Genomic DNA, 27,323 nt, shown 5'->3' with positions numbered 1-27,323 from the left:
TTTTTCCTTGTCAAATTTAATCCCCATTCTTTTATTACTATTTTTCTTTTTTTTTCTTTGATAAATTTTTTAAATTGATATTTTTTCTGATCTCGTCTTTTAATATTAGATTAATTGGAATTGAATTTCTTGATCGAGTTCGAGTATGTGATTTCTTGGGTTTCTAGTTTTTGAAATTAACTCAGGTTAGGAGGTTCGCCTGAATTTGCCTATTTTATTTTTTTTCTTAAAGTTTATGTTTTTTAAGATTCAATTGGAGACTAAACTCTGTTATTTTTATTTATTTGCTTTTTATGGGGTTTTTCACTGATTTTGATTATACCTGGGTTTTCTCGGGTCATTTTATTTGTTGTTTTTTGTTGAATTTACTTTGGCTAATCAACATTAAATTGGTTGGAATTGAGGTTTTTGATTCATCCTAGGTTTAGAATATAATGGGTTGCAAGTTTGAGATCTTAGCCTAAATTTAAAAGATTCATTCATGTTTACTTAATTTATTTATTTTTCCTTTTTAAAGATGATGTTTTTTCAGTTTCATCACTCAACATTAATATCAATTATAATTAGGCTTTAATTTTTTTTATCTATCTTCTATATGAATTTTTGTGAATTTTTAAAATAACCCGGGTTGTCTTAGGTCTTTTTATTTGTCGTTTTTTGTTGGATTTACTTTGACAAATTTTCTAATTTTATTTTATTTTATCCTTTAACATTGTATCGATTATTGATCCTTTTTCAACCTTAAAGGCTGAGGTTTTTATGATATCAGACTTTGATTTTCTTGAATTTTCTTTATGTTCATCTATCATAATACTATAATTTAAACCACGGGTTTTACGAATTAATCTAAGTTGAGTTTTTTTGTAGGATTTTTTTTGCTGATCAGATCTCTACCTTGAGTTCTGTTTTTTAATTCTTTTTTTTTACTGTAGGCATATGTTTATTTTACCGATAAAAAAGATATGTGCCTATAAATCTAGTTTATTCTATTACAATTAGACAAATAGGTGGTAGTGTAACTTGTTTCTCCGTTCCTTTCTTTAACTAAAATTAAATACTAATACACGGGAAACATTCAATACTATTCATGTCCATTTAGCAACTCAGGCTAGTACTATAGTAGTAGGGTGAATTAGGGTAAGGCAAACCTTCAAGGCCAGCTGAAGCCACAGATCCCAACGTCAACTAACTCTTTTAGGGTCACAGCTCATCTCACCAAGAGAGCTTAAGGAATCAATTAGGAGAATAAGATATTTATAGTTTGAATCAAATTACTTTAATCTTTCAATTGATATACAAGTGTGTGATCGATTGAGACTTTGAGTTGACAGATTTTTTCCTATGATTTAACTCTGGAGAGTAATTATCCACATGTGAATGGTGTCCAGAAATGTATAGTGAGTCGTGCCAAGAAGTGTTTATATATATATATATATAAACCCCACAACAGTTTATGCTTGCATGTTGTGGACTGTGTCCCGTATTCTCAGTGGCTGTAAATTAAAAACCAGTATCCCTCCGAGACTTAAATTTCTTTTCCACTGGTTGAAGCAACTCTTGTTAGTTTTTACTTACGAATTAACTAAAGAGAAAAACAAAAAAAAAGGAAAGGAAAGGAAAAAGAAAAAGAAAGGAATTTCGTGGCGGTATTCTTTCTTGTCATGAAGGCTTGAAAGTCATTGTCAAAACAATAACTGTTGTTGATGGTAACAAGCTAGGGAGCATGTGATATGTGGAGCAGTGGAAAATATGCCCAAAAGATTTGGTTTCCTCCTTCATAGCTAGCTATCGAAACGAAACCCAAAAATAACATTCCTTCCATTGATTGCCATACAGTGGAGTGGAGTGGAATTACTGAACTGGACTGGAGGAGTTATGGTCTGTAGGGATTCCAAGATGACAAGGAAATCCACATACTCTCTGATCACATCTCTTAGGAGGCGAATCAGCTCGCATGCATTCTTGTATTGCCCCACCATTCCTCGTTTTATCTTGACAATTTTGTTCTCGTGGGACCCTTGCTGAATTAGGGTTTGGTCCCATTCTCAATTTCCTTGACGGAATTCGAGCTATTATGTTTGTCTTGACTGCGGGGTATGCTGCTTTCATCAAAGTTTAAAAACAAAAAAATAAAAAGAAAAGTGAGGTCACACCTTATATATCCAGCCCATCATATAGCTTAATTGACATATTATTGTCAATCAACTTGTAACTCAACTAGCATTCTTGATTCCCTTTTTTCTTTTTTGGTTTTGAATCCATGCATAGGTTGTCAGAAAATATTGTTCTTATAAATACTTTAATTTTGATGCAAATGATTTCTATAGAGCCTGATGTGATTGTAAACGTAGGAAGTTAGTCTTCATGCATGAAACTAACAAGAGATAGCCTCGGGAAGAAGAAACAACCAAAAAATTTAATAGCTTTACAAGATTTTCATTATCTATGATCTAATTGGATATCTTATGAAAATTTGTGGGATTTAACCTAGTTAACATCAGCTAAATATATCCTATCAAAGAAAAGAAGAAGAAGAAGCATGCATACATGTGTATTTGGAAGGCACCATTCGGTGGCCGGCCTTCCATTTTAGTTAGCTCTGCTTTTAGAACATGAGAAAAATGGTCGAATTTTCTGTTCCATAATCATCCACGAACTAGAGGACAGGGAAATAGTTTCCCAACCAAATACAGATATCATTACTGCAATTGGATTCGAATACACTGGAGCACTGGACTATATTAATTGTATACGAGTTTAAACTAATTAATGGCCTTTATGGTTTGAATTTGATTTAATTTACTCTCATCGATCAAATTTGATCACTTGATTAATTAGTTGGCTCAGCAATAATATGTTCTCATTCTTTTATATATATATATATATATATATAGCCAGGAGGCAGTACGAACTTCAAATCACCTCTTAGAATCTTAACAATGGAAAAGGTGATTAATTAGAGCACGTTTGTTTATTTATTTATTTATTGAATTTTAAAAGTATTTATGATAAAATCTAATTTTTATTTCATTTTTTATTTCAAATTAATTTATTTTTAATGTTTTTAGATATTTTGATGTGTTGATATCAAAATATATTTTCAAGTGCCGATAATATAAAATAGATTCTTAATGCAATGATAAGTGAGTTTGCTCTTTATAATTTATTTAAATTTTGAATTTTCAAGAAATTGTGAAAAGAAATTTACCTAGAATTAATGCGTCGTATATGATTTAGATGGATTGTTTAAAACTTAATTTAAAAAAAAAACACTTAGTTTTACACACGAAAGCTTGCCTAGAGATTATGATGCTTTAGAAAAACAATACATAATCCCCGACGACTCGACAATAAATCATAGTTAATTAATCGAAACATAACTATTTTATGGCATACTGCTCCTCTCCCTCAACCTAGCGTTTATTGATTTAAATTCCCAATTTCCCATAAGTGGTTCAAAAGTATAAAAACAAAAGAGTTAATAATAGTAATGAATAATTAATTAACTAATTAACTAATTCAATCAACAAATTCACCATATGCTGATGTCTCTCGTGAGCCTGTCAACAATATTTTGTTAGCTTTCGAGAAGTGAGCCCCCACTGCTGTCTGTGAAGCCAGAGATGTAATTAATTAGGACATCATTTTTTCAATTTTATGCCTAATTTACTAATTAATGGCCTATGATGGCCTACTTATATATCGTCCGTGGGGGGGCGGGGGGGCATTGCCTTCACTTACGTGATGCTTACTTTGATTATTAGTCAAAGGAGACTCGCAACAGGCAACATGTAATGTCGCCCGTGACTTTATCCACTTCATCAGAAAGATACTCTTTTGGGATTGTTTACTATTCCATTTTTACTTTTTGGCTTAATTTGGTTCTTATTGTATTAATTTACATTATTTTGAATTGAATTCTTGGGAAATGCTTAATGATCTATAAACACAAACAATATCCAATTATATCAATATCCGTATGTGTGTATATATATATATAGTTAGCGAATTTACTATCTAATCTTTTCAGCATGAGAATCAAAAACTTGTTAATTTGAAGAGTTTTATTTTATTATTATTATTTGATTTATTAGATTTGAACTTGAATTTTGATAAAGTTTGGATTCTTTTCAATAATTCATCGAAAAATAAATGAAAGAATTTTCTATGAATATATCAACTACAAAACAATGAATTTATGATGGTATTCTATCATAAAATTAAAATATGAGTTGATTATATTCAAAATCATAATTTTTTTCAACGATAAATGATATTTTTAGATAAGTTTCCGTGTTCATCAAAACTAAATCCCCTCACGGTGTGATTTTCATAGCGCACCATTTCAAAGGGATTTAATAAATTATCTTGGATGCTTAGTCTTAAGATTTGAACTTAGAAAGTTGAGGAAGGAAGTATGCCTTTTTAACCACCAAGCCAAACCCTTAGAATTTCTCTAGAGTATTGTGAATTATAGATAATATTTTTGTTTTCAAAATTAACTAAAAGTAAAAATTTGGAACATAAATGATCATATTTTTTTTAGAATATTGAAAGCTTCAAATCCATGATTTTTCTTCTCGACATATTACAATCTTTGACGCCTTCAATCAAGATTTTATTGCATTAACCTAGCTAGATGTAAAAAAGGGATTATATGGTTAGTATTTTTCTAAATATGATTAAGTTTATGTCAAACCTTCAAATATTTGAATAATATCATGAGAAGATACTATAATTTACCCTTCAAGATATAATTAGGTGGGAGAGAGTTGTCACTCCACGTATTGATAATGACGACTCTACAAGCTAAAATACTACCCACCGGCGGCGACAAAGAAATGTTTGCTGCCTTTACAGGAAGCAGCTTCATAGTGGGTTAGCCTTTGACCCCAAAGATGTGTTGGATCAGCACCTAACTTGACTTTTCGGTTTCCGTCTCGAAGTCCAAATTTTTAGGTGGATGGCTACACACATAGCCACCGTCATGTGATCAAGAAGGCACCATAAAATCAAAGGTTCTTTCCTTGTCTTTGCTGTGAGGATCGAAGGATATGTTGTTGAGGTAGGGCACTTGATCAGCTCATGACGAGTTACAATTCAGTTGAATATTTATATATGATTTCAGATGGAGTTCTCTAGTAGACTACCATGCAATATAGCCATTAACCAGTTCGAGCAACTTCTCTGGAAAGTTTCGATCTCTTTCTTGAACACACCGCTTCACGTTTTGTTCCGCAGTCACTTCAACAAGCTAGCTACCTGCCCAGATTTTTTTTTCATGGCTTTCCCAGGGAATGTTTAAAAATATGATAAAAATTATATGCAAATATATTAAAATAATTTTTTTTAATTTTTAATATCGATATATTCAAATGACATAAAATATATTAAAAAATTGAAAAAACAATTCAAATCTTAAAGAAAAATAAATTAAACCTCGGTATCTCGATACAGTTGTATATAATGACTGGTCTCATCATATATGGTGCTTTTTAATTCTTTTTAACTTATCCCCACTCTAGGCAGTAAATAATGAAATAGGATCATTGACTTATTCATCCTTGTGCCTAATTCACTTTCTCTGGCACTATTATGGAGTAATTATAGTGATGTGGACGTGACTGTGCTTTATATTCGATCGGCTATCGACCGATGGATCAAAAGTCATGTCCGAATCCCCAATCCTTAATCTTTTTGATTGATTGAGTCATCAAATTAGCAAACTCATTCATGAACATCGCAATCTTAGTTGACTCGAACTCAGCTGGCAACCATGCAAGAAGTCTTCATCATATCAATATGATCATATGGGCCGGGTTAATTTCTCTTAGAAATACTTGCAATTTAATTTTATTACTTGATGATCTTCATCAATTTAAGTTGATTTATAATTCCATGTGATATTCTTGTTTTTGATGCTCTCCCAAACTCAATTCTAGATTGGATATAAATTAATGTTTGAGAGCTAACTCTAGTTTTTCCTCAATTCTTGTAATGAAAGACACGTAACAACACACACCTCGGCTGGTTCAACACTTCAACTGCTCAAGTCTTGTTAGTTTGTGTTTCTCCCTTTCCCGGGGACTTGGAATCAACTCTATATTGTCTGAACTCTTGCGGAGCAGTGATATTATTAATAGTCAAATAGCTAGCAAGTTCATGGCTTGACGGGCAGGAGGACATGTCTGCTTTTCTTCAGAAAATCCCTCTCTTTTTTTGCCCTTTATGAAAAAATCTCAACGTTGAATCTTTCTTTCTTTTGTATAATAATAATGATAATAATAACTCACAAGTACACAATGTATTGACAGATTAAAAGGACTCTACCGTGTCTTTATTCTTCTTACATACTTTACTTGACAGGATTTTACAGAGCTAGAGCTAAACGTCCATGGATTGGTTATTATAGGTCCCAAGTGGAATTGTACATCGTTTTCATGACGAGGGATCAACGTGGAGATGATTGTTACAGCCTTATAGTTGCAGTCTAGAAACCGGCACGTGGCATTGCATAACCTGACGAGTTTTTTATAGAATTTTTTTTATTTGAAAATATATTAAAAAAATATTTTTTAAAAAAATATTAATTTTACAACGAAACCACACGAAAACACAGGAAAAAATCTATTTAAGATAAAAAATTAAAAAATTTTAACTTTTTTTAAAAACTCTTTTAAGAGATATAATCAAGTATTATTAAGACACTAATTGCAGTCAAGTGCGTTGCTAACTCCCAAAATAATTAGAGGAGGACATATAGCTGTGATCTTGGGAAAATGGGGAGGACTTGTCACCGATGGAACTTTCAGGTTGCCTCGATTGGACGAGCAAAGCATAAAAACCATCCAATACACCCTCTTGGTGAAAGTGATGCACCGCCCAAAATAGTAATATGGCAACATCATACTTTTTTACATCCACTCTCTTTTTTCGTCGCATAATATTTTATATTGTTGTTGTTATAATTATAATAATAATAATAATTATATGCTCGTTAAGCCACTATGAAACCCTTTTCTTCTCGCAAATAGTGCTCCCAACTTTTTAAAGCGTCTAGCACCAATTGATGGTCTCATCCATCTTGCGTATAACTGTCTTGGCTGTACTTACTGGTTAAGAACCCCATTGTTTGAAGGCCTTAAAGAGCTCACGGAGGATAGAATAAGCTTCTTTTAATTACAACTAAAGTGGGTTTTCAGCTAGTGGAAAAAGGGTAGGATTTGAGGCGGGTAAAGCAGTGTCGAAAGGCAAATAATAATAATAATCAAAAGAAAAAAGAAAAAACAGAGGAATATTTGTAGATTCAATCTTCCCATGAGACTGCCAGCCAAAGAGGGAACAATACACATCAAAGAAGCACGTTCGTGTTGTTGATGCTCTCTTGTCTGCTGCCTAGTTTTCATTTGATTGTTGAAGAGATGAAATATGAATCCTATCTCAATCTATGCGTCGCGGGCAATCATTTGACAGACCAGTTGGCCCAGGACTACACAAATCGAGGCCCTTGTCACCATGTCTATTAAGGCCGACTTGTAACTGTACAGATTATAATGGTCGTCTTCGAGTTCTTAACAGTTCAAAGAAGGGTCCTGTGTTGTCGTCCTTGTAGGTTTTTATTAAAAGTATAGGGGGTGTTCTTTACCTGTAAATCCGGCTCACCTCAGTTCAGTATACCTTTACTAATGATTCCTAACGGCTCCAATAACCCACTAGTAAGCGCTTCTTGGCTCGATGCTTTTCAGTTTGAAATAAGAGCAATTCTTTGCTTTCTTAACGGACATCGAGAGAGATGAAAATGTGTTTTCTGCACACGAAAACAAACCTCTTGCTCTCTCAAGAGCCACGGCTATTCCGGTATCTCGGACATGGACCTCAATACAGAGACCAGGACTGCAGCGGCGGTCTTTCCATGAAGAATTGACATTTGCGGAAAAAAAGTAGAAGTTATATAGAGCCCAAGTCCCGAGAGGTTTTGAATTTCAACCTCTTGTGACCTCGAAAAGAAAACGCATATAAAACTCCATTTACGCCACTCAACTTCAAGGGCAGCTTCTATTGGGGAAAAAATTAGGGTGACAATCCATCACCAATATGTAATTCTCCTTCCTCGTCAGATTTCACTGTAGCTTGCTGACAGCCAAGGCTTCTGACAATAACTTTTAAAGTTTTTAACGTCTGCAACAAACATGAATATTTGCTTTTGTTACAAGCTAATACAATATTTCCTAAAAACCATGTCAGGCTCAGCTCAGAGGAATCCCCCCTATGTGTACAGTACACATTTTACAGTAGGAGCAGGGGGGTATTCAGGTGACGAGTATCATTCCAGAGAACTCCATCAAACCTTTGGACACTTCGCCTTGCAATTGTTTGACCAGTTGCCTGTTACGCAGATTACAAGGGACTGTCCAACAACAGTGCTTTGATGCAATTTTTTTTCTTTCAAGGGCTGTGACCGTGGGTACCACAAGTATAAAACGCTGTTTTCATCGAGGGCTGTTATTATCGAGCAGCAGATGAGGCGCGTGGTTTCTCCTTTATGGAGTTCAAGTGTTGTGTGACAAAAATAACTCCCATTACAATTAGAAGGCAACCCACCAATGTGCTGAAGAAGAGGGCACCTGGTGACCTAGTCTGGACAAAGCCATACACCCCATTTGATGTCACAACAATTAGGTCAGTAAGTCCATCATTTGAGAAATCCTCGCAGATCAGAGCATGGGTGGGTGGTGCAGGAAGATCAACCGACGTCTGAATACTTCCTCCAGGAGATATAACTGAAGCCTCTTGATCACCAGCTGCGAGGATCATTTGTTGGTTGTCACGTGCACGCAAAGAAAATGCCTTCAATGTGGGGACCACCATACCACCTTCCATCATCCCCGATGGAGAAGGAAGATTTGACCATGTAGCACCTGTCGATATTTGCCATTGCCAAACAGCATCGTGACCATGCAGGCCAGGGGAGTATGATGTCACCTGAAAGAAAAAGGTACACTTCTCAATCTTCTTATTGCAATAACAGGGCAAAGACGAGAATTTGTTTACTGATGTATTGATACCACAGCATGGAAAGTCCTCACTCCCGAAACCAAATAGTGTTAATTCAAATACTACAGTAAAGGTGATGGACAAGCACTCCTTGAACAACTTCTGATATCTAAAAAACGAAGCTAGGTCTGGATTAAAGCATACCTCCCCTCGATTTGTTAAGAAGACAACATCACCATGACTCCCCTTGCGATGCCTATGGCCATCACCTCTTGGGATGAGAATAGGGGTTGCCACCTCTAAAGAAGATACATCAGTCCGACCAAAATTTCTGCCGAAATCTCCATGTTGGAATAAGTTGAGTGGTGAATGATGATGACATATAGAAGCATTGAAAAGTTGCTCTCGCACTGGTACACCCGAAGTTGCAACAGCCCAACATGGTTGCAACACTTCCATTGATCCACTAATGACAGTCTGCTCAGCTCCATTTCCTCCAACAGCCTGAGGGGATGGAAATGTCAACCGTTACAATGAACACACATAAATCCAGCCAACCTTTCCCAATCAATGCCTCTTTTTTTATTTTTATGTAGTTTTTAACAGGTCTTTGTTTTATCCGTGTATTTGAGTTTTCTGTTGTGTCAAGTTTCCTTGCATGAAAAAAGCCTTAAACTCACCCCCATACCTTGAATCTATAAACAAAAGAAAAGGTTAAACAAAAGGAGTTTTCAGATTGGCCATGGACCTAAAATGATGAATAGCACAAAACTAGATGGGATTTGCAAGCTCATTTCCAATTACCAACACAGCAAACAATATTGTTGTGGTGAGAAATGTTTTCATGGCACAGAAACAAAGCATTCCACAAAAAGCAAAAGATTTAGGGCATATCATATAATATGTATTTCAGAGAGAGCATATTTGGAGCATACATCATAACCAAGAGACAATAGAAAATACACTCGTATGGTTTTGATTGCCTAAGATGAAAGAAACAATTGCAAACCTGGACATGATCTAGGACTCCGTCACCATTGATATCAGCATGAAGGCCACCTTCTTGAAGATGAAGCTGATGAAAGCAATGAAATTCATCAAACTTGCTAGAACTGCTGGAACAAATAATATAATAAGCAGTTGAAATCATATCAGTTAAAGAGCACATTCAACTTTCATATTTACATGAATAAGCAGTGGGCCTCGAGGGTTTTCAAGATCAAATCTCTAAATGAAAAGGAGCACATATGCCTGACATGGTAGGTTTAACAGCAAGAAGATGACTGGCACATGATCAGTGTGCCAATTACCAGCTGAATTTCATTCTTAGCTATAAGATGTTCTTCCATATAAACTACATGATGGCACAATGCCATGTTTCCAACATTTACCTTACACAGGGTGCGGCCAGATGCCAAATGAACAGCTTCTATCCCTTCTTTTTGATGAGCCACAACAACATTAGGAAGCCACCAAAGCTGAGTGTAGTTTGTTATGGTTGGAATATATTGAAATGGCTGCAGCAACAAAGTATAATAGACAAACATCATTTATCAAACACTGAATAGGTACATTTGGAGGGTTCACTCATATATGAAGCAAGGCAAACTAAGTAGCATTGCTTATGCAAATCTACTGGTTTTCAGGTAAAGATTTTTCATCGAGTAAAAGATTCATATAAAAGCACAAAAGAAGAATGGGGTACAATCATTCCCTGGAAAAATTCCAGACCTAATCCTGAGAGGTGTGATAGAATAGGCATGGCAATTCAAAATCATAATTCACAAACACCAGCAACATAATGCCATCCCCTCACAGGAAAAGTTAAATCCATATCACTTCTAGTTCTTTTAATGAAACCAATATGCCCAACTAAGGGGAGTAATTATTTCAGCAGCCTCCAACCATCCTACAGAAATAGGAGCCAGATATGGTTTTTCAGAGGATTTCACACTTGAGTGGTAAAAAGCTTGTATCAAAGGCACATAGTCAAGCTTTCAAATTCCAGTAAATCATAAAAAAGAGTCAAAGTTTCAAGTGAAAGAAGTTATTTAAATGACGTACTGAACACATGCTAAAAAGTGCCGAGCATAAATTAATGACAAATTTTGATCCTCTTTCAAAGGCACATGTATGTGTAATAAATCCTGGATTCCTGCCTAAGCTTTTGGGGTAAAGACATAAAAACTAAGAAATAAACCTGATGGTATATAATGATTGTAGCTACTGTCAAAATCCAGTTGGTAAGGTTATCAGCAGATCTTACCTTCTTTGATTTTGTTGAGCCAGCATATTTTGCAGCTTCCCCAATCAGGTTTGAAATTTTCTTTGCTGAGTCTTTTCCAGGAGGATGGTTTTCCTCAGGCTTGTGGAAAGGGTAGTTTGTTGTCTTTCCATTAGATTTTTTTGATGTTTTTCTTTTATGGCGCCTAAAGTGCGATAGCTGCAACACAGTATCTTCTCTCCTATCCTGATACAGAGATGAATGAATGTGCTGTGAATAACTCCCTCTAATATATATATCAAATAAAATAAAATCAGCCAAGATGATGAATCAAATGCATAACAACATTTTCTGGCATTCTTACCCAGTGATGTGGCATAACTCCAAGGATTGATTCCCTAAATTCCCTGCATTCAAACTAAGGTGTAACATGCCTCAGAAAGCTTAGCTTAAAAAAAAAATGAAAATTATCTGACGCTTATCCTACTTTAAATAAATTTTTGCAGGGTTGATTTCAGCTTTTTTTTTTTCCTTCTTTTTCTTTTTTTGGTACGGCATGTTGTTATCAATAACATGAATCTATTGTTTTGTATCTGCCTTGAGTTGAAAGCTACCTCTCCTGGATGGCGACTGTTTAAAGCATGCACATCAAGCTTGTAGTTATGTTGTGGAATCAACTGTGATGCAGCGTCTGAAGACTGCGCTTCAATGTTCTAAAAGCACAAAAATGAAAACCTTGGTGTTAGAAAGGGAGAATACATTCCATAGCAGAACAATTGCAATACTCATCAATTATGTTCTAATAACAACGATTCCAGCCCAAATTAATGCTCTCAAATTGCCTGTGAATTTTCCGAACCCACGTGGATGGGTGCATTACAGTATATCCTAGGTAAGTTACACCACAATACCATTTTAAGTATTCCTCATTTTGCTCAATTTTCACTTTACATAATATATAGAACATGACGTATACTTAGAGAAATTTTTTGAAGAACAAAGGAAATTTGTGCATAAAAGATAACAGCGTCAAAGAGTAAAACAAAATGCAATTTTGTGATCACCCTGCCGATGCATTCTTTAACTCTAGAACAATGTAATATTGGAACACCCAAATATTCAGGTTTCAAAACTGGATATTCCAAGTAGTAGTTGCGGCCTACTAAGTAATGAACAAGATTTCCCTTCCCAGATGAGTAAAAGGTAAGGGGCATGAATCAAAATGACAGTTCCATAAAACAATTGATGATAAACAAAGATTATGCAAGAAAACTAAGAACAAGTGTTTAGAATATATGTCACCTCATTCTTTCTGCTCCATCGAAGGGCACCAGTTCGACCAGCAAAAGCATACAAGGCAAAATGGCGTAGATTCACAGTTCCAGAGTTCTCTGATGGCTACCAAGGATACAAAAAGCAATGTATAATTACCCAAATGCCAGCAAAAAAAGAAAAGGAGAACAACAAGAACTTGTTATTGCTAGTTTGCATTGATCATGTATTAAAGAATGGAAAACTCAGTGGCTTAAAATGACAACAGAATCAAAATATCAGTAAGGAAGACAGGTTCTTTCTCAATGGTCAGAGAAGAATGATCAGGAAGTTTATATCCATTTAGAACTTGCACGCAACTTTCAACAGGTTGGCCCACTTATGGATCTAAAAATACCATCACTTTAGGATTTTTCAATAGCAAGTGCTAGTGTCCTAATAGTGGTTGCTAGGCTTATTCCAAAATAGATCAAGTTGCAAGAATGTGAATCACATTGTCAAAAGAACATGCCAGAAATGTCCATACCTCTTTCTCACTGGCGCTTCTTCTATGCTGCTCAGCATTTTTCTCTGCCATGCCAATTTCTTCAAAAGGATCTGAATAAATCTGAAATAGCAAATAAAACGCATACAATCTTACAGTACCTCTATAAAATAGATGATGCTAGCAAATTGTTGAAGGAAGTTTGGTTTCAATCTATCAAAAAACATAAGACTACAGATTCAAGAACCAACAATCTGATTAGCAAGGATTGCATCAGACAATGCATATATTAGATTGGTAAAAATAAGAAACATTTTAAAGTAATATTCACTCTAGAGTGGGCATATGAACAGGACTTCAAAGAAATTGACTTTAAGTGGGCCTGAAATACAATTCTGGCTTTCCACAATTTAAAGCCAATGCATTATCCATGCTATTGATTTGACTGGTAATCATTAAAGTCAGACCCATGATATGTTCCTATTTTTACAATTTAAATGCACAAAAAAAGAATAACAAAAAATCTGATAACCATGTAATCAACTTTAGAACACAAATTAAGTTACTTCTTGTTTTTCTTTTTCCAATAAGACAATCAAGTGTATGGAGGAAGATAAAAACAAGAAATGCTGAGAACACAAAATCACAACATACATGTGGCTGCAGTTCCATTCTCCCACCAATAATAACCAATCCAGAATCCCCATGCTTCAATGTATAGTTACTTATTGATATTGCAATCTCCCTATGATGTGCATTATGCGGAAAATCCTCCTGCACACAAAAGAAAGGACCAACTTAATTCATTTTGCAAGGACAAATAAAATGTGAAAGAGTGAGAAAACAACATTAAAAAAACAAATATTCAAGACTACTAATGAAAACGACTTTCAGAACCTGCAAATTAGTTTCCCAGAGCTTCTTAAGGTTATGATCAAAGCACATAACAGACCACCCTGAGGTTACAACAACCAAAACTTGCTTTAACGGATGCCCTTCCTTATATCTCCTATCAATTACACCAGTAGCCATTGCTACCGCACGTCTACCTGCCGCAACCCGTGTTTTATCAGGCAATAGTGATAGTTCCGTTAACAATCTTGCTTTACTAAACCCCTCATCTACTCTCCTCAAATGCGGCTCCAGCACCTAAAACACACATATACATTCCCAAAAAAAAGAAAAAATTAAAAAGATGGAGGACATGTTTTCAAAATCTAAGAAGTAAACAAGTGTAGTTTTCACAATTTGTGCAAAAAATACTAAAATAGAAGCATAGAAGAATAACAAGTCACCACACGATAACGAAATCGTTTTCAAAATCATGCAGTCTAGAAAATTCAAGGAAGAAAACATTATGGCTAAAACAGAAATTTAAAAAACGACAGGTCATTAGCACCAGAATTGGGACCTGGATTTTGGCGTCGTGAGTGGCGACAAGAATTTCTTTCTTGCCGTCGCCATTAAGATCGGAAACAATCGGCGGGGGGAGACGTTCAGTCTCGTATTTGATTGGATACTCATCGGTTAAATGAAACCACGCCTCTCTGAAAGAGAAATCTCCTTCGTGCTGTATTTAAAAAGAAAAAGAAAAGGATGAAATTTGTGTTAATTAGGGGTTAGAAATAGCGATTATTTTGAAGGAAAAAGAGTGGGGGGAGGTTTAGGATTTTGAAAGAGGAGACCTGGAGAGAGAAGAAGATGGAGACGGCGGAGAGCATGAGGATGGCCAAATCGCGTTTTCTCATTTTGGATGGAGTTGAATCCGATTCTCGGCTTCTGTATCGTGCTGGTAGATCAAGAGATTCAAGACTGAGAATGTTCGCTATTCCACCCTCACCTCACTCCCTCGCTCGCTCGCTCATGCATTGCAGATCCCTTCTGGCTTCTTGTTGGCGGGCGAGTAATGAACTGTTTCAGAAGTTCGGCTGGCTCAGAGAAAAGTTAAACGACATGTCGTTTATTAATGGACTACACGTCTTTAGGGTCCAGTCTCTTTTACAGAAGAATTATTTTTACAATCACGGGCGGCTACAAAAAGTTAAGCCGAACAGTTTCCACCTCGATGTGATCATGTGGTAGTATTGAATCAAGAATTCTCAAACCAAGTTAAAGATGAAAACTTCCAAGTAAGAAACTTTGAAAATTTATATACTCTGGAATAATTCGGGTCCAGGTTTCTGTCCATTTCAGTGGAGGTCTAAACCACCACCATATGTACAAACTTACTAGATGAAACATGATTTTGGCAGATGACAAGAATCAGTCTCGAATCACAAAAAAAAATGGAGCCTAATACCATGACAGCAATGCTCAATATCATAGCTGAACCTTGACGCACCCAATCGAGGGATCAGTGATAGGAGGATCACTTCATGCGACCTTTTCACTTTGTTGCTGCATGATCTTTTGTTTCCTTTTAGTCTCCAGGTGCGAAGCAAGTTGAGCACACTTCCTCTTGGCTTGTTCCAACTCTTTCTCTAATTCCTCAACCTGATATTTGACCAATAAATACATAATTTGCTATTGTTTTTCAAACTTCAAAACTTAGTCGTGATTTACAGAATTTTTAAGTCAAGACCAAAGGTGATGCGATGCCGACTCCACCTACCGTTTGTTTCAATTCAGTCTCCTTCTTTGCGTATTCTTCACACCTGTAGAAGGTAGGGTATTGGGTGTGATTTGTTGACCAGAAAGTATAGGATCGCAGAAAAATCAAGAAAAGCACTAACATTATAAGTTAACTGTTAAATTTGAGTGAGATTTCAGTAGTTCACTGTATGAAAGGTCTAAATGACATTGGACATTTCATCAGAAATGGATCTCACATGCACGCGCACACTCAAACACACACACGTAATTATCTACAATACCAAAATTTAGAACTAGTAACATTTTTGGCCTCTTCTTTGGCTGTCAAGCTACCTCCGAAGGAAAATACAATCATGTCCTTAACAACAGAGGCATATTCCATTATAATTTCCCAAAGCTTAATTTGAAAACAGCATGCAGATAATAGAGCGCGGTCAATGTAAGGCATGATGCTACATTCTGAACTTCCAGATAGAGTATAAAATACGCACCTCATAAAAAGTTCGATGTTCTCTTCACATATCTTATCAATTGGCTTAGATCCAAGACCATCATCAGATATAACTCCATTGTAAGATCCCTGCAAAAAGAGGCAATGAACCATGAATGTTAACATATTAATGATGTTCAGACAGCAAGTTGTTTAAAACCAGGTAATAATTCTTCTGGACATGTTGATTGTTTGTCCCAACTCTTTTTTCTCTGCTTTCAGGCGCTTTACTTAAAAGCAAAGGTAAAAGTACCAAGTGTAGACACCTAGAACTTAAAAGAAATGATTGGGTGACAATTTAGCTACGGATTGAGAAAATACAAGTCTCTACCAAACAGTTTTGAGTGCAAATGGCCAAGGATGTTAATGATAGAACTTCATGTAAGTCAGTCTGCATGTGCCCATGGTGAGCAGATGCGAAGGGTCAAGGAAATAAGCAGTAAGAAAAGGGTGACTTGAATCCCTTACAGCTGCCAACCCAATAATGGACTCTTCCACAGGTAAATCACTCTGGCCGGTGCTTCCAAGTTGCCTATTGCTCCTAGTGATAGGTTGATCCAGATGCATTTCCTCTTCATTAGTTGGAAGATCAATGTTATGCCGGTTAGCAGGCAATGGCTTTTGTGTTTTAACTGCACCTTGCTTTTGAATATCAAGTGATTTGACACCAGGAGGCAGAATTCCAAGCAAGTGACAATGGCGTTTCCTGTCTCAAAAAAAAAAAAAAAAACACTCAAGTTTAGATTCCTTGTCCTGTACATAAGCATTCAAACACAGTTCACATAAATAAATTAGTTAATAACCCTGTTGTATCCTTTATTCTTTCATCGATGATTGCAAATGAATGCTTACAACAAATAAATACTATTGCAATATAGTTGAAAAGTGCAGCCACTATAAGCAGTTCAAGGCTTTGAATATCTTAGCAACACAAACTATTCAATTCACAAGTTCACAACTGCCTCGTTGCCTGTAGTAATCCAATGATTTGAACTTTGCCCCTAAATTCATTAATACCATTCCAGAATTTTATTTCCTTTGTATTATACTCAAGATTCAGCAAAACCCAATCCAAAAAATGTAACAATCCCATCTAGAATTTCTGCCAAAATTGTTTCTATGTATGCACACATAATCCAAGTAAGAGCTTATGTTGAGTTCTTTTGGTGTCAGTCATGGCACAAATCCAGCAGAGCCAACAGGGTAAGGTAAATTGAAAAGGAGAACAAAAGAGAAGCCCCCGTGTCATTAAATAGGATTTTCTAAAGATGCTTCACAGGACCAACAGAAGGCAAAGCAAATTTTGCAGTTCGCAAGCCAATCTTTCAATATTGAGACACAAAATAAGTCATTTCCAACAGTGTAAAAATATCTCAGCAAAGGATTTCAAGGACACCTTCCTCTCCCCCATGAGATAGGGAAAAAAAGGAAATAATTACTACACATGCATTCTCCCCCCAACAATTTCCAAGATTTGCAAACTGCAAGAAGTGAAAATACAGTAACAAACCAGTAATCCATAACCATCTGTTTCAGTCTAGCTTCCAATCGAATATACAACGACGACCTCTCAAAATCCTGCTTATCATGTGCAGGTTCTATAAAATTTGCTTCAAGAACTCCTATAATCAGAAAGCAGTAAGTAGCTGACAATTCAAGGAAAAACATTAGACAACAGAAATTGAGAGAAAAGTTTGAATACCAACAACACCGTTCCCTTTTACTGCAGCATCACCAGTGACTTTCCAGAAGGGCTGCAATAATGCAAAAAAGACTAACCAATGAGTTGCATAATAACTATGTTGCTGATTTGCTTTTATCCAATCCATAGGCATTTCTAATGCAAGGAGAACAGGTACTGAAAAGTTTCACATGTTTTTGCTACTTTCAAAACAATATAGTGGCTGAACATCAAAATATATTACATAAGAGTTTAAAATCTTCCATGTTATGCAATTTTTTCCATGAGTAGGAAAATATACAAAGGATGCATCAAACTACATGAAAAAAATGGGAGAAAAATACAAAACATACCCTGATGAGTCGATTTTTATGGTACACATTGAATCCAGAAACAGAAAGAGCAGGAGCCTCTTTAATGAAACCAACCGTTGTCTCCACATTGACCTAATGCAACCCCCCACCACCCAAAATAAATGAACAAATAAGAACATAAGACCTATGCCTCCAACACATTTCTTCACATATTTGTGTAAATAATTCACGTTCAACAAATCAGCAAAAGTACTCCAACAAAAATTTAGTTGGTCATATATTGGCTCATATGTACACTGTCATCATAGAAACATTTTAACACTGCAGCCAGTGTCTGCCTGAAAACCTGGTTGTCAAGATCACCAAAACAGACAATTTTGAGATCACACATCAATAACATACATGCTTTTTTATTTTTCACTAGATGCCAAAAGATTATAAATTCTTTTATTATCTCAATAACTTTCTCAATTGCAGAAACCTAGAAAAAAGCTTTACTTTTTATTTTTATTTTTCTAGGGTGATATCTACATCATCTAAACATAGTATGATACGTGTTGATTTTTCTTTTACCATACCACTATGGGCATCAATTTAGTAAGAATATCACAGAACCCAGTGGTTGAGCTATCAACAATTCGTTTCGTTTCTAGTTTACATACAAACAGGTAAACAGAAAAATCTGGTAGATGACATGGTTGAATTGACACAAACAAACCAGCATGACTTAAGCCAGTCCCTTCCCAGTGCTCTAGACAAAGGCTTCTTAACCTTTATACTTGAAAGCCCTCCCACTAATCCTTCGTGCTCCTCATTCAAAGAGAAGGCAGAGAATCTGCATTGCTAAATAGCAGCTTTTGGGAAGGCAACAGAACTTATCTTCTCAGATATCCAAAATCTGCCCAGAGAATCTTTTTAGCTCATAGCATTTATAACAATCATAAGATAATCCCTACATGTACTCATTCCCTCTTCTTATTTTGTATTAAAAAACATCAATAAACTTGTTTAGAAGAACATTACGAGGAAATGCATTAGAAATGAGAACCCCCTGCCCAACCTCTCGGATTCTCATAGAACCTAGGGTGCATTGTGCAGCTTGCATCACAAACAATTGTAGCAGATACAAAAGAAGAAAAGGAATATTTATACTCCCCTATAGACCATGCATCTTACCTCTTTTATTGTTCCAACCTGAGGCTTGTATGACACTGTTTTTGAATATTTCAAGTCATCTACAATATTAAACTGCTGGACAGGCTTCCCCCTCAGCACAATGCTGAAATTTGTGAATTTTCTTAGGTACAAAATCGAAGCATAAGCCTAGCAGGAAGAAATAATAAAAGTCAACCAAGTAATACTGGAGAAAGTAAACTAATACAGAAATGACAAATTTAAAAGGTTACCCTTAATGAATAACGGATGCAATAAGAAATATGAGATCGAAGTTCAACTGTTTTTTTGTGTAGTTTTGTCTGACCATGATTAGCTTCATCTCTCAGACGTATATCCTACATCAAATATAAAAAGGCATTCATGGATGCTTTTAAAATCAATTTCTTATATATTCCCACCATAGATCATGTATCATCAAAATCAACAGCAAGAGAATCTCGTGCATTAAAGCACAAGTGCCTGTAATATGCACAATAGTTGATTCATCTAAAGTCATCCATACTTTTCCAGGACAAAAAACAAATAAAGAAAGGAAGGAAGGAAGGAAGGAAGGAGAGAAGGAGGGAAGGAATGATCTTTCATGCTTGAAAGCAGCATCAAGAGGGAATCCAGTCAAAACTAATTACATTAAGAAATCTTAACTTTGCATTCAAATTTACGAGCAAATAAAAATAACCATTGATTGTTCAATGCCAGCAAACTACAAGGACTTATCTAACATAAACATTTCAAATTAAAGTACTTAGTTTGCATGTTCATCCAATAAATATATGTTTGACGAACATATTTGGTTGCCTAAGCTTTCCATCCTAAGATCTTAAAATTTTGGGATGACTTGAAACTCTTTGCTAGAAGAGCCAAGGCATTGAAATATTTTACAAATACAGTAAAACTTGTGCAATAAAATAAAACCATCCATATGCTGCATACAAATTTATGGTCAATATCCATTACATTTTAATGCAATAAACATAGTAGATCTTCATGTCATACCAAACAAAACAAAGAAAAATATAAATAAAATACGTTAAGAAAATTATTGCAAAATTTTTGGCATCCAACGACATAAAAACAGCATACCTCTTCGTCATCGTCAAAACTCAATTCATAAATGCCCTCGTCATTTAACCATAAGTTGTATATTATTATTTTCGTACCATGCCGGCCAATATCCTCAAACTGATGAATAAGAGACAAACAAGTGAGGGGAAGGAGCAAGTAGGTTGCATCCAAAAGATATAAAAAGATTGCTATCTAATTGCCTTCAAATGTTATGTAATAACAAAAGTGGTGACAGCAGCAAGCATATTTTCCTATTTTAGGGCAGAGGAACCAGCAGTTATTTAGATGGAAGGGGTAATGGTGGCAGCAAGGGAGATTTTTTTTTATGATTCTATTTCTTTGGAATTATAATTCATAAATGCACACTCAAGATGTTCAAAAGACATAGTCTCCCTCAGTTTCACTTCATATCCTTTTAAATTATATTCAAATCAAAACAGGATAAATAGGATATTCAAAGAGGAAATAATTGTGTTGGCAACTGGTGTCCTTTCCCCTATAAGAAACCACAAGGATACAAGTCAAGGGCCCAACAGATCAGGAGAAAGCATTTCCTACATGATAATTCAGCTAAATATCCCAAACAACTTGTTCCAACCTCCCCAAAAGAAGAAGAAAAGCTCCATTCCAAAGCCACTTGAAGATCATTTGTGAATATACAAGCCAAACTGCTGATAGAAATTGGATTGAGCAAACAAATTCTGATAGTCATAAGAAGTTTAGCACTAAAAGGACAATGTGACATAAACCTCCTAGGCAGTACTTATAAAGATACAGACCATAAAGAATTTACATTTTACTGGATTGAATTTTCTAACTAACCTGTTGCATGAGCTCCTCCTTTGAAGCGAATGGAGACCATTCAAGGATTGTTTTCAAGTTAGAAGACCAATCATCTTGTGAGCCATAAAGTATCGGCTCTGCCCAGTTGCCAGAAATGTCGAAATCAATCTGAAAGGTAAGCAAAGCCAAAAATTAGAAGATCAAAAACATCAAACAAACTGACCAAACTTGTGCTTTAAATAGAAAATTGAACGTTAAAGTAGGAAGAGCTACCATTGGAACAATAACGTCATCCTGCCCAGTTTTTCGTAAAAAGGTGTAGGATAATAGACCAATGCTTTGAGTTGCTTTGCTAAAAGACAAATGTTCAGACATAGAAGATGTCAAACAATCTTGAACTTAAAAACTCAAATTCAATAAGTAGCATGTAGTTTTACCACTAACGGTGATGCGTGCCAGTTTATGCATAAAGGGGAAAGGGTGAAAGATAAATGATAAGGTTTATAAATACGAACACATTTATAAAATAAACAAAGGCATGGCAAGAGAGAAGGAAAACATGCAGAATGCATTATGGATTCTGCTTCAGATTACAATTATTTACTCAAAATAGCATCTCACGCAAATTCTTTTTCCTCAAAGATATAAAATTGAAAGGAAATCATGAAGGACAATGCTCACCAAGGTAACCCTAAAAAAGGAGGGAAAGAGTACCCTAATTTACAATAGACATGACTCAATCCTACATTTGGAAATGCAATCACGAAACTTTTTGTGCACTAGTGTCACTCTACCAATCATTATCCCATTATTTTACAGATAAACTGACAAAGCAGATTCATCTCAACAGATATACAAAGTACTTATGGTAGAACCAAAAACATTTGATTCCAAGAGAAAAGATTGATTAAGAAAGAAAATGTGATCAAACATTCCATGCAATGGACAAAATCTAAATGAACAAGTTACAATTGAAATAACAAAGGTATGCTACATGAATCATAGAGAGAAGGGCGCGGGGGAAATACCCTGCACGAGTTGCACAGCTGTAAACAAGAACATCAGCACCTAGCCGCATAGTACTTGTCTTAAATCCATTACCATCTGAAAAAATAACAAGTTAACTTCTATTGGGAAGCACCTGAAGGTCCACTAGAAAATTGAACAATTAATGCCATAAAGAAATTGGCCTAAGTTAATGAATACATTTTATATATTTGACTCCCTTTTTTCAATTATGAGCTAATAGGATTTTTGGATTCCTTAGAACCACATGAAACTTGACCTCAACATAAAATCAATAAAATGTATGAGGACAAATCCTCAAAGCCTAAAACCAACACTTTACAAATTCAAACTTGCTTTCCTCATTCCTTTCCGCATATCACTTCAGCAGGAGTGGATCTATAAGCTCACTCTGACAAACCCACTAACATGAAAATATCGAAAATATCAGTTCATTGCACATGATTATTATCACAAAGTTCCCACCCACATGCATATGGTTTACACTCTCCATATGTATTCAGGATCACCTCTTTCAAGGTTCCTTCCTCCCCAACCTCCAATAAAGCTACCTCCCTGAAAAAGATGTTTCCTTATCTGGATTGAGTTTCAACCTCCCTAAAACTGCAACCGTACTCTATCTAATTAGCTTTTGTCAAGTTCAACCTAAGATCTGAGATTACTTTTAGAGTATTGATAGGATGATGCTGACTTCAGAATTTTAAGCATCAATTTCTTTTGAAAAATTGATAATTATATGTTTTTCCCAAGAAATCATCTAGAGCATATATAGGAGAAAATCTAGGTATGCAAGTAGTAGCATCAACTTTGATGGAATAGGAAAACCAAAAACTTGAAAATATGACACGAGAAAAGAAAAATAATAAAATAGGAACAGAAGGAAAACAACAGGATAATCATATAAGATATAAAATTAAGTCAAGCAATCCAGCCAAAAGATAAATAAATAGAGCGATTTGACAGTTACATTGTCCAATTGTTGTATTTGATTTCTTGGAAGAATAACCCAAACTCATGCATTTCCGGATACCATCAGGATCCATTCCACCACCATCATCTGCACAGAACATTGCACATTCCTGACGTGCTTTTATAATCAGAAGAAAACAGATGCTTGACAGCATATGCCATATCCCAAAGGCAATCCCTTATTCATATGGATACAAACCTTGGAAAAGTAGAGCAGGAGAGTTGTCTTTCATGATATCAATTTTATCAACCTTCACAAAGGTTGCACCATTATGAACCTGAAACCACATGAAGTCGAATTTGTGGAATTAATGTAATTCATAGTCAGTATATACTATATCATCAATGCTACATTTGTTTCATTGTTGGAATAAATTGATAACTTATGTAGTTCCACAGACCCAGCCGAGGAAAAACAAAACATGACTCATAGTCTAATACCATACCTCATCAACAGCATTATCCAAAAGCTCAGCAATTGCTGCCATCAAAAATTTACAAACACCAACATCAAAACATTATGATAAAGAAAAAAATAACAACAGAAAAAATAAAATACTGTCTAGTTTTTCACTTTATTAGCATACAATAGTGGAAACACTCTAATACACGCAAGAAATCTTAACCTTCACAACTAATGCGGCTAAAAGATCCTTTCTTTCCCCTTAAAATAATCTTGATTTAAACTTAATTAATCATATCATGCACATCATAAAATTGAGCCAAATTTTATTTGCTATCGTGGAATTTAAAAAAACAAAACAAAACAAAAAATTACCTCCAAAAGCCCATTTGTGAGAAGTTGCATTAGAATGCAAAAACTTAGGGTGCACTCTTGCATGCTCCAATTGACCTACAAATAAAACCAAACCAAAAATTGGAAAATCAAAATCACATTTCCCATAGCAAAAAAAAATAGAAAAATAAAAAACAAACACATGCGAAACTGTAAACCTTGTGCAGGGGCCTTGCTAGCTATGGGACCCACGTCATACGCTCCCGCTTTCCAGAAACTTCGACAATCCAGACTCCGATACGCAGGCACCGGTGCCGCTATTGCTTCCGAGCTACTATCTTGCTGTTGTTGCTGCTGCTGCTGCTGTTTTTGCGGCTGCTGTCTCCTCGACTTTGAAGACGACGGCGTCGTTTTGCGTGGCATACCTGGCGGAGGACCAATATCGACTTCGTCATCGCTACTTGCGATTTCTACTACATTCATCGGTTGCTGCTTCTCTACTTTAGGCGGCATTTGACTAAAGCAAAAGAGTTAGGGTTTGAATTTAAAAAGTTAGGGTACTTTGATTCGTAAAAATTTGGTGCAGCAGACTGGCGTTTTGCAGAAGTAGAGAAGATGACATGAAAACTTTGAATGACAACAAAACGGTTTCGTTTTCAAGATATGGGGTGCCTTTTTATCGGAGGATCGCAATTCGGAAATGCGTTCTTATGGCTAGCAGCTCTCCACCCCAAAAAAGTCATTATTAATATTTTTTATTTTTTAAAATTTATTTTTATATCAAAATAATTTAAAATAAAAAAAATCAGAATTTTGAATTGCCAAGTTCCGTTCAAAAAATAGCATGAAATGCCCAATTCAGATTCACATTCGGACATCTTGAGGTGTTCCTTTCCATTTAAACCAAAAAAAAACACAGAAACATTTTAAGACTAATTTTATTATTTGTCTACTATTCTCAAAGAATAAGTCAAGAAGAAGAAATAGTTGTTTTAATAATTAGAATTAAATTAAAAAGACCCATTTTATCTTTTAAAAAATTAAATAGGATGTTAATTTAATATTTTTTTTATAAAAAAATATATTAGAGTGACAATATTTTACATGTACTCGAGTCAAATTAGGTTAATCCATTCAATTTATAATCTAGATTATAGCCCATTTCAGGTTTAATGATCTTGTCTTTTGGAATATATTTTTCATTTAATTGAACGATTAATAATTTAAAAAATAAAAGGGGTATATTAATTAAAATTTAAATAAAAAATTAATGCAAAGTAGAATACAAATAAAATGAAGATATTAATTATTTTTTGAAGTAACAAAAATAAATAAAAAAGCAAAAGAGACTTGGCACTGTAAGGCCTGACAAGCTAGCCTCGTGTGTCTGACCTAACCTAGAAGCCTAGGCACGTTTGAGCTTGAAAACCCAAGGTCAGATTGGATGTTGTTCACCTTAAACAAAAAAAAATAATACATTATTTGTTGTTATAAAATAACACGTCGTTTAAGTTGTTCAGATTCTAGCCACTAAAAAGGTGGTGGAAAAATCAAGCTAAGGTTTTTTGAACAAAAAAAAGTTTATTTTTAATGTATTTTAACCTAAAAACACATAATAAACATATTTAGAATCTTAATAGATTAATTTCTCAACTGAAAATACCCTTAAATAATCTAAAAATGCAAAAATTAAATAAAAGAATCTTTCTTTGCCCTAACCTAAAAAAAACTTTTCATGGCAATATTATGGTAGCCCCAAAACACCATAATAGCGTTACTCTCACTATGAGGAATAATTTGAATCTAAAATTTAACAATATTTATCAATAAAATTTGACTAACTTTTTTTGTTATTTTTTAACAACTTTCTCTCACCTCTTTCAAGTTTAGGGACTGAAAATATAAATAAAATAAAGTCTTGAACTAAAATGTATAATTATCAAACTAAAAGGATAAAAAAAATCTAAAAAAATCAAACTTCTCATTTGTTTTTATAAAAAGGTTACCATTTTTTTCATGCTTTCAATTTCAGTTCCTTCATTCTTAATTTTTTTTTAAAAATAAAATTGATTTTTTTAAAAAAAGAAACTCAAGCATAAACCCAATATTAGAAAATTTTTGATACCACAATAACTCTATAAAAATCAAATCAAAATAAATTATAAAATTCAATTCTCAATCAACACAATATTAAAGGATAAAATTGAAAAAAATATTTAATATTAAAAAAAAATACAAAATATAGTTTCATTAAACAATATTTTGTAAACTAGTAAATACTGAATTCGCTAGCTTTTTTAGTTTTTTTCTTAGTTACTTTAATTTTAATTCAATTCAATTTTAATACTTAAGTTTCAAAAAATTGAAAATCAAGACATGGAGAGGAAGTGAAGTTTGGGATTCCACAAAAAGATTATTTCGAGATTCACGACTTATATTGAAGTGGTGTTCCTATATATCAAAAAGCCATTTTATGAGTCAGAATATGGACTGTTTGTTGAAAATTCATAACTATTTTCTTAGTATATAGCTAATTTTTTTAAAAAATTATGATTTTGGACTGGTGTTTCTAACACAGTGTTTTAAAAAATCTATAAACAATTTTTTAAAAAATCATAAATAAAAATTATGTGGGGAAAACACTGTAGTAATTCACATTGTTTTAAAGAAAAAAATTACAAAACTAAATTTATAACCAGCTCAATATTAAAAAAATATAATCAACAAAGATAATTTTTTAAAAAAACAAAAAAAAAAGCACTATAATAATCCACAGTAATATATGAGGAAAACTACAGTGCTTTCCCCACATGTTTTAGGTATATTGTAATTGTAATGTTTTGTGAGAAAAGCCATAATTGTAATTCTCGATCAGTTTAATATTAAAAAAATAAAATTAACAAACAATTTTGAAAAAAATCATAACAAAAAAACTATTTGGAAAAACACTGTAGTAATTCGCAGTGTTTTAAAGAAAAAAATTATAAAGTTAAATTTTTAGCAGTTTAATATTAAAAAAATAAAAATAATTTTTAAAAAAAATAATGTAGCAATAGTAAAGAAAGTTATAGTAATTTTCACATATATTTTAGTAACTAAAATTGTTTTAAAAATTATGATTTTGGAGGATGGTTCCTACGCATTTCTGATACAACAAAAAGGTACTAATTAAAAATAGCCTAAGCTTAATATATCTAAACATATGAGTTATCAAGTGATTTTATTTTATTTTTATTTTTTTGGTCAATGTTCGGCCTCGTGAAATTAAACATGGTATAACTGTGTTCTGTCTACCAAATAACAAATAACAAATAACAAATAAGCTTTGAAATCGACATTGATTAATGTGAAATAATTAAATTAATTAATGCGAACTAATTAAATGAGGGAGAGAGAATGGCTTATAAATGGTTACAGTTACAAACTACTAATACTCTCATTTAATATGTAAACTTATTTCTTCTGATGGTTTCTTTTGAAGATATGTCTATGTGACTTGGAATCCTTGCTATATTATGCG

The 27,323-nt window shown here is 34.3% G+C and overlaps 2 protein-coding genes across 3 annotated transcripts; both read right to left on the bottom strand.

Annotated features, from left to right (window-relative positions):
* Positions 1-8,026: 8,026 nt before the first annotated feature.
* LOC133693141 (uncharacterized) lies at positions 8,027-14,796 on the bottom strand. The gene is made up of 13 exons (XM_062114278.1): positions 14,660-14,796; positions 14,386-14,544; positions 13,872-14,123; positions 13,629-13,748; positions 13,017-13,097; positions 12,521-12,616; positions 11,833-11,931; positions 11,583-11,636; positions 11,261-11,464; positions 10,386-10,511; positions 10,004-10,069; positions 9,199-9,498; positions 8,027-8,982 (listed from the first exon to the last, which is right to left on the bottom strand). Exons 1-13 carry the CDS (start codon positions 14,720-14,722, stop codon positions 8,506-8,508), a joined length of 2,097 nt encoding a protein of 698 aa, XP_061970262.1. The 5' UTR covers positions 14,723-14,796; the 3' UTR covers positions 8,027-8,505.
* Positions 14,722-24,529, bottom strand: LOC133693142 (protein MICRORCHIDIA 2-like). 2 transcript variants are annotated; one of them, XM_062114281.1, is made up of 19 exons: positions 24,022-24,529; positions 23,846-23,920; positions 23,514-23,548; positions 23,267-23,345; positions 23,066-23,155; positions 22,101-22,176; positions 21,346-21,424; positions 21,112-21,240; positions 20,308-20,406; positions 19,458-19,562; positions 19,228-19,374; positions 18,091-18,183; positions 17,759-17,810; positions 17,567-17,678; positions 16,525-16,762; positions 16,058-16,146; positions 15,586-15,628; positions 15,316-15,467; positions 14,722-14,885 (listed from the first exon to the last, which is right to left on the bottom strand). In XM_062114281.1, exons 1-18 carry the CDS (start codon positions 24,314-24,316, stop codon positions 15,348-15,350), a joined length of 1,956 nt encoding a protein of 651 aa, XP_061970265.1. In that variant the 5' UTR covers positions 24,317-24,529; the 3' UTR covers positions 14,722-14,885; positions 15,316-15,347. The 2 variants fall into 2 exon arrangements, with proteins under 2 accessions (XP_061970265.1, XP_061970263.1); XM_062114279.1 differs by lacking the exon at positions 14,722-14,885 and having other exon boundaries at positions 15,105-15,467.
* Positions 24,530-27,323: the final 2,794 nt, after the last annotated feature.

The sequence above is a fragment of the Populus nigra genome, chromosome 5 (genome assembly GCF_951802175.1).
Source record: "Populus nigra chromosome 5, ddPopNigr1.1, whole genome shotgun sequence".
Taxonomy (NCBI): Eukaryota; Viridiplantae; Streptophyta; class Magnoliopsida; order Malpighiales; family Salicaceae; genus Populus; species Populus nigra.
Note: the sequence above shows the minus strand (reverse complement) of the source record. Positions and strands in the feature narration are given on the sequence as shown.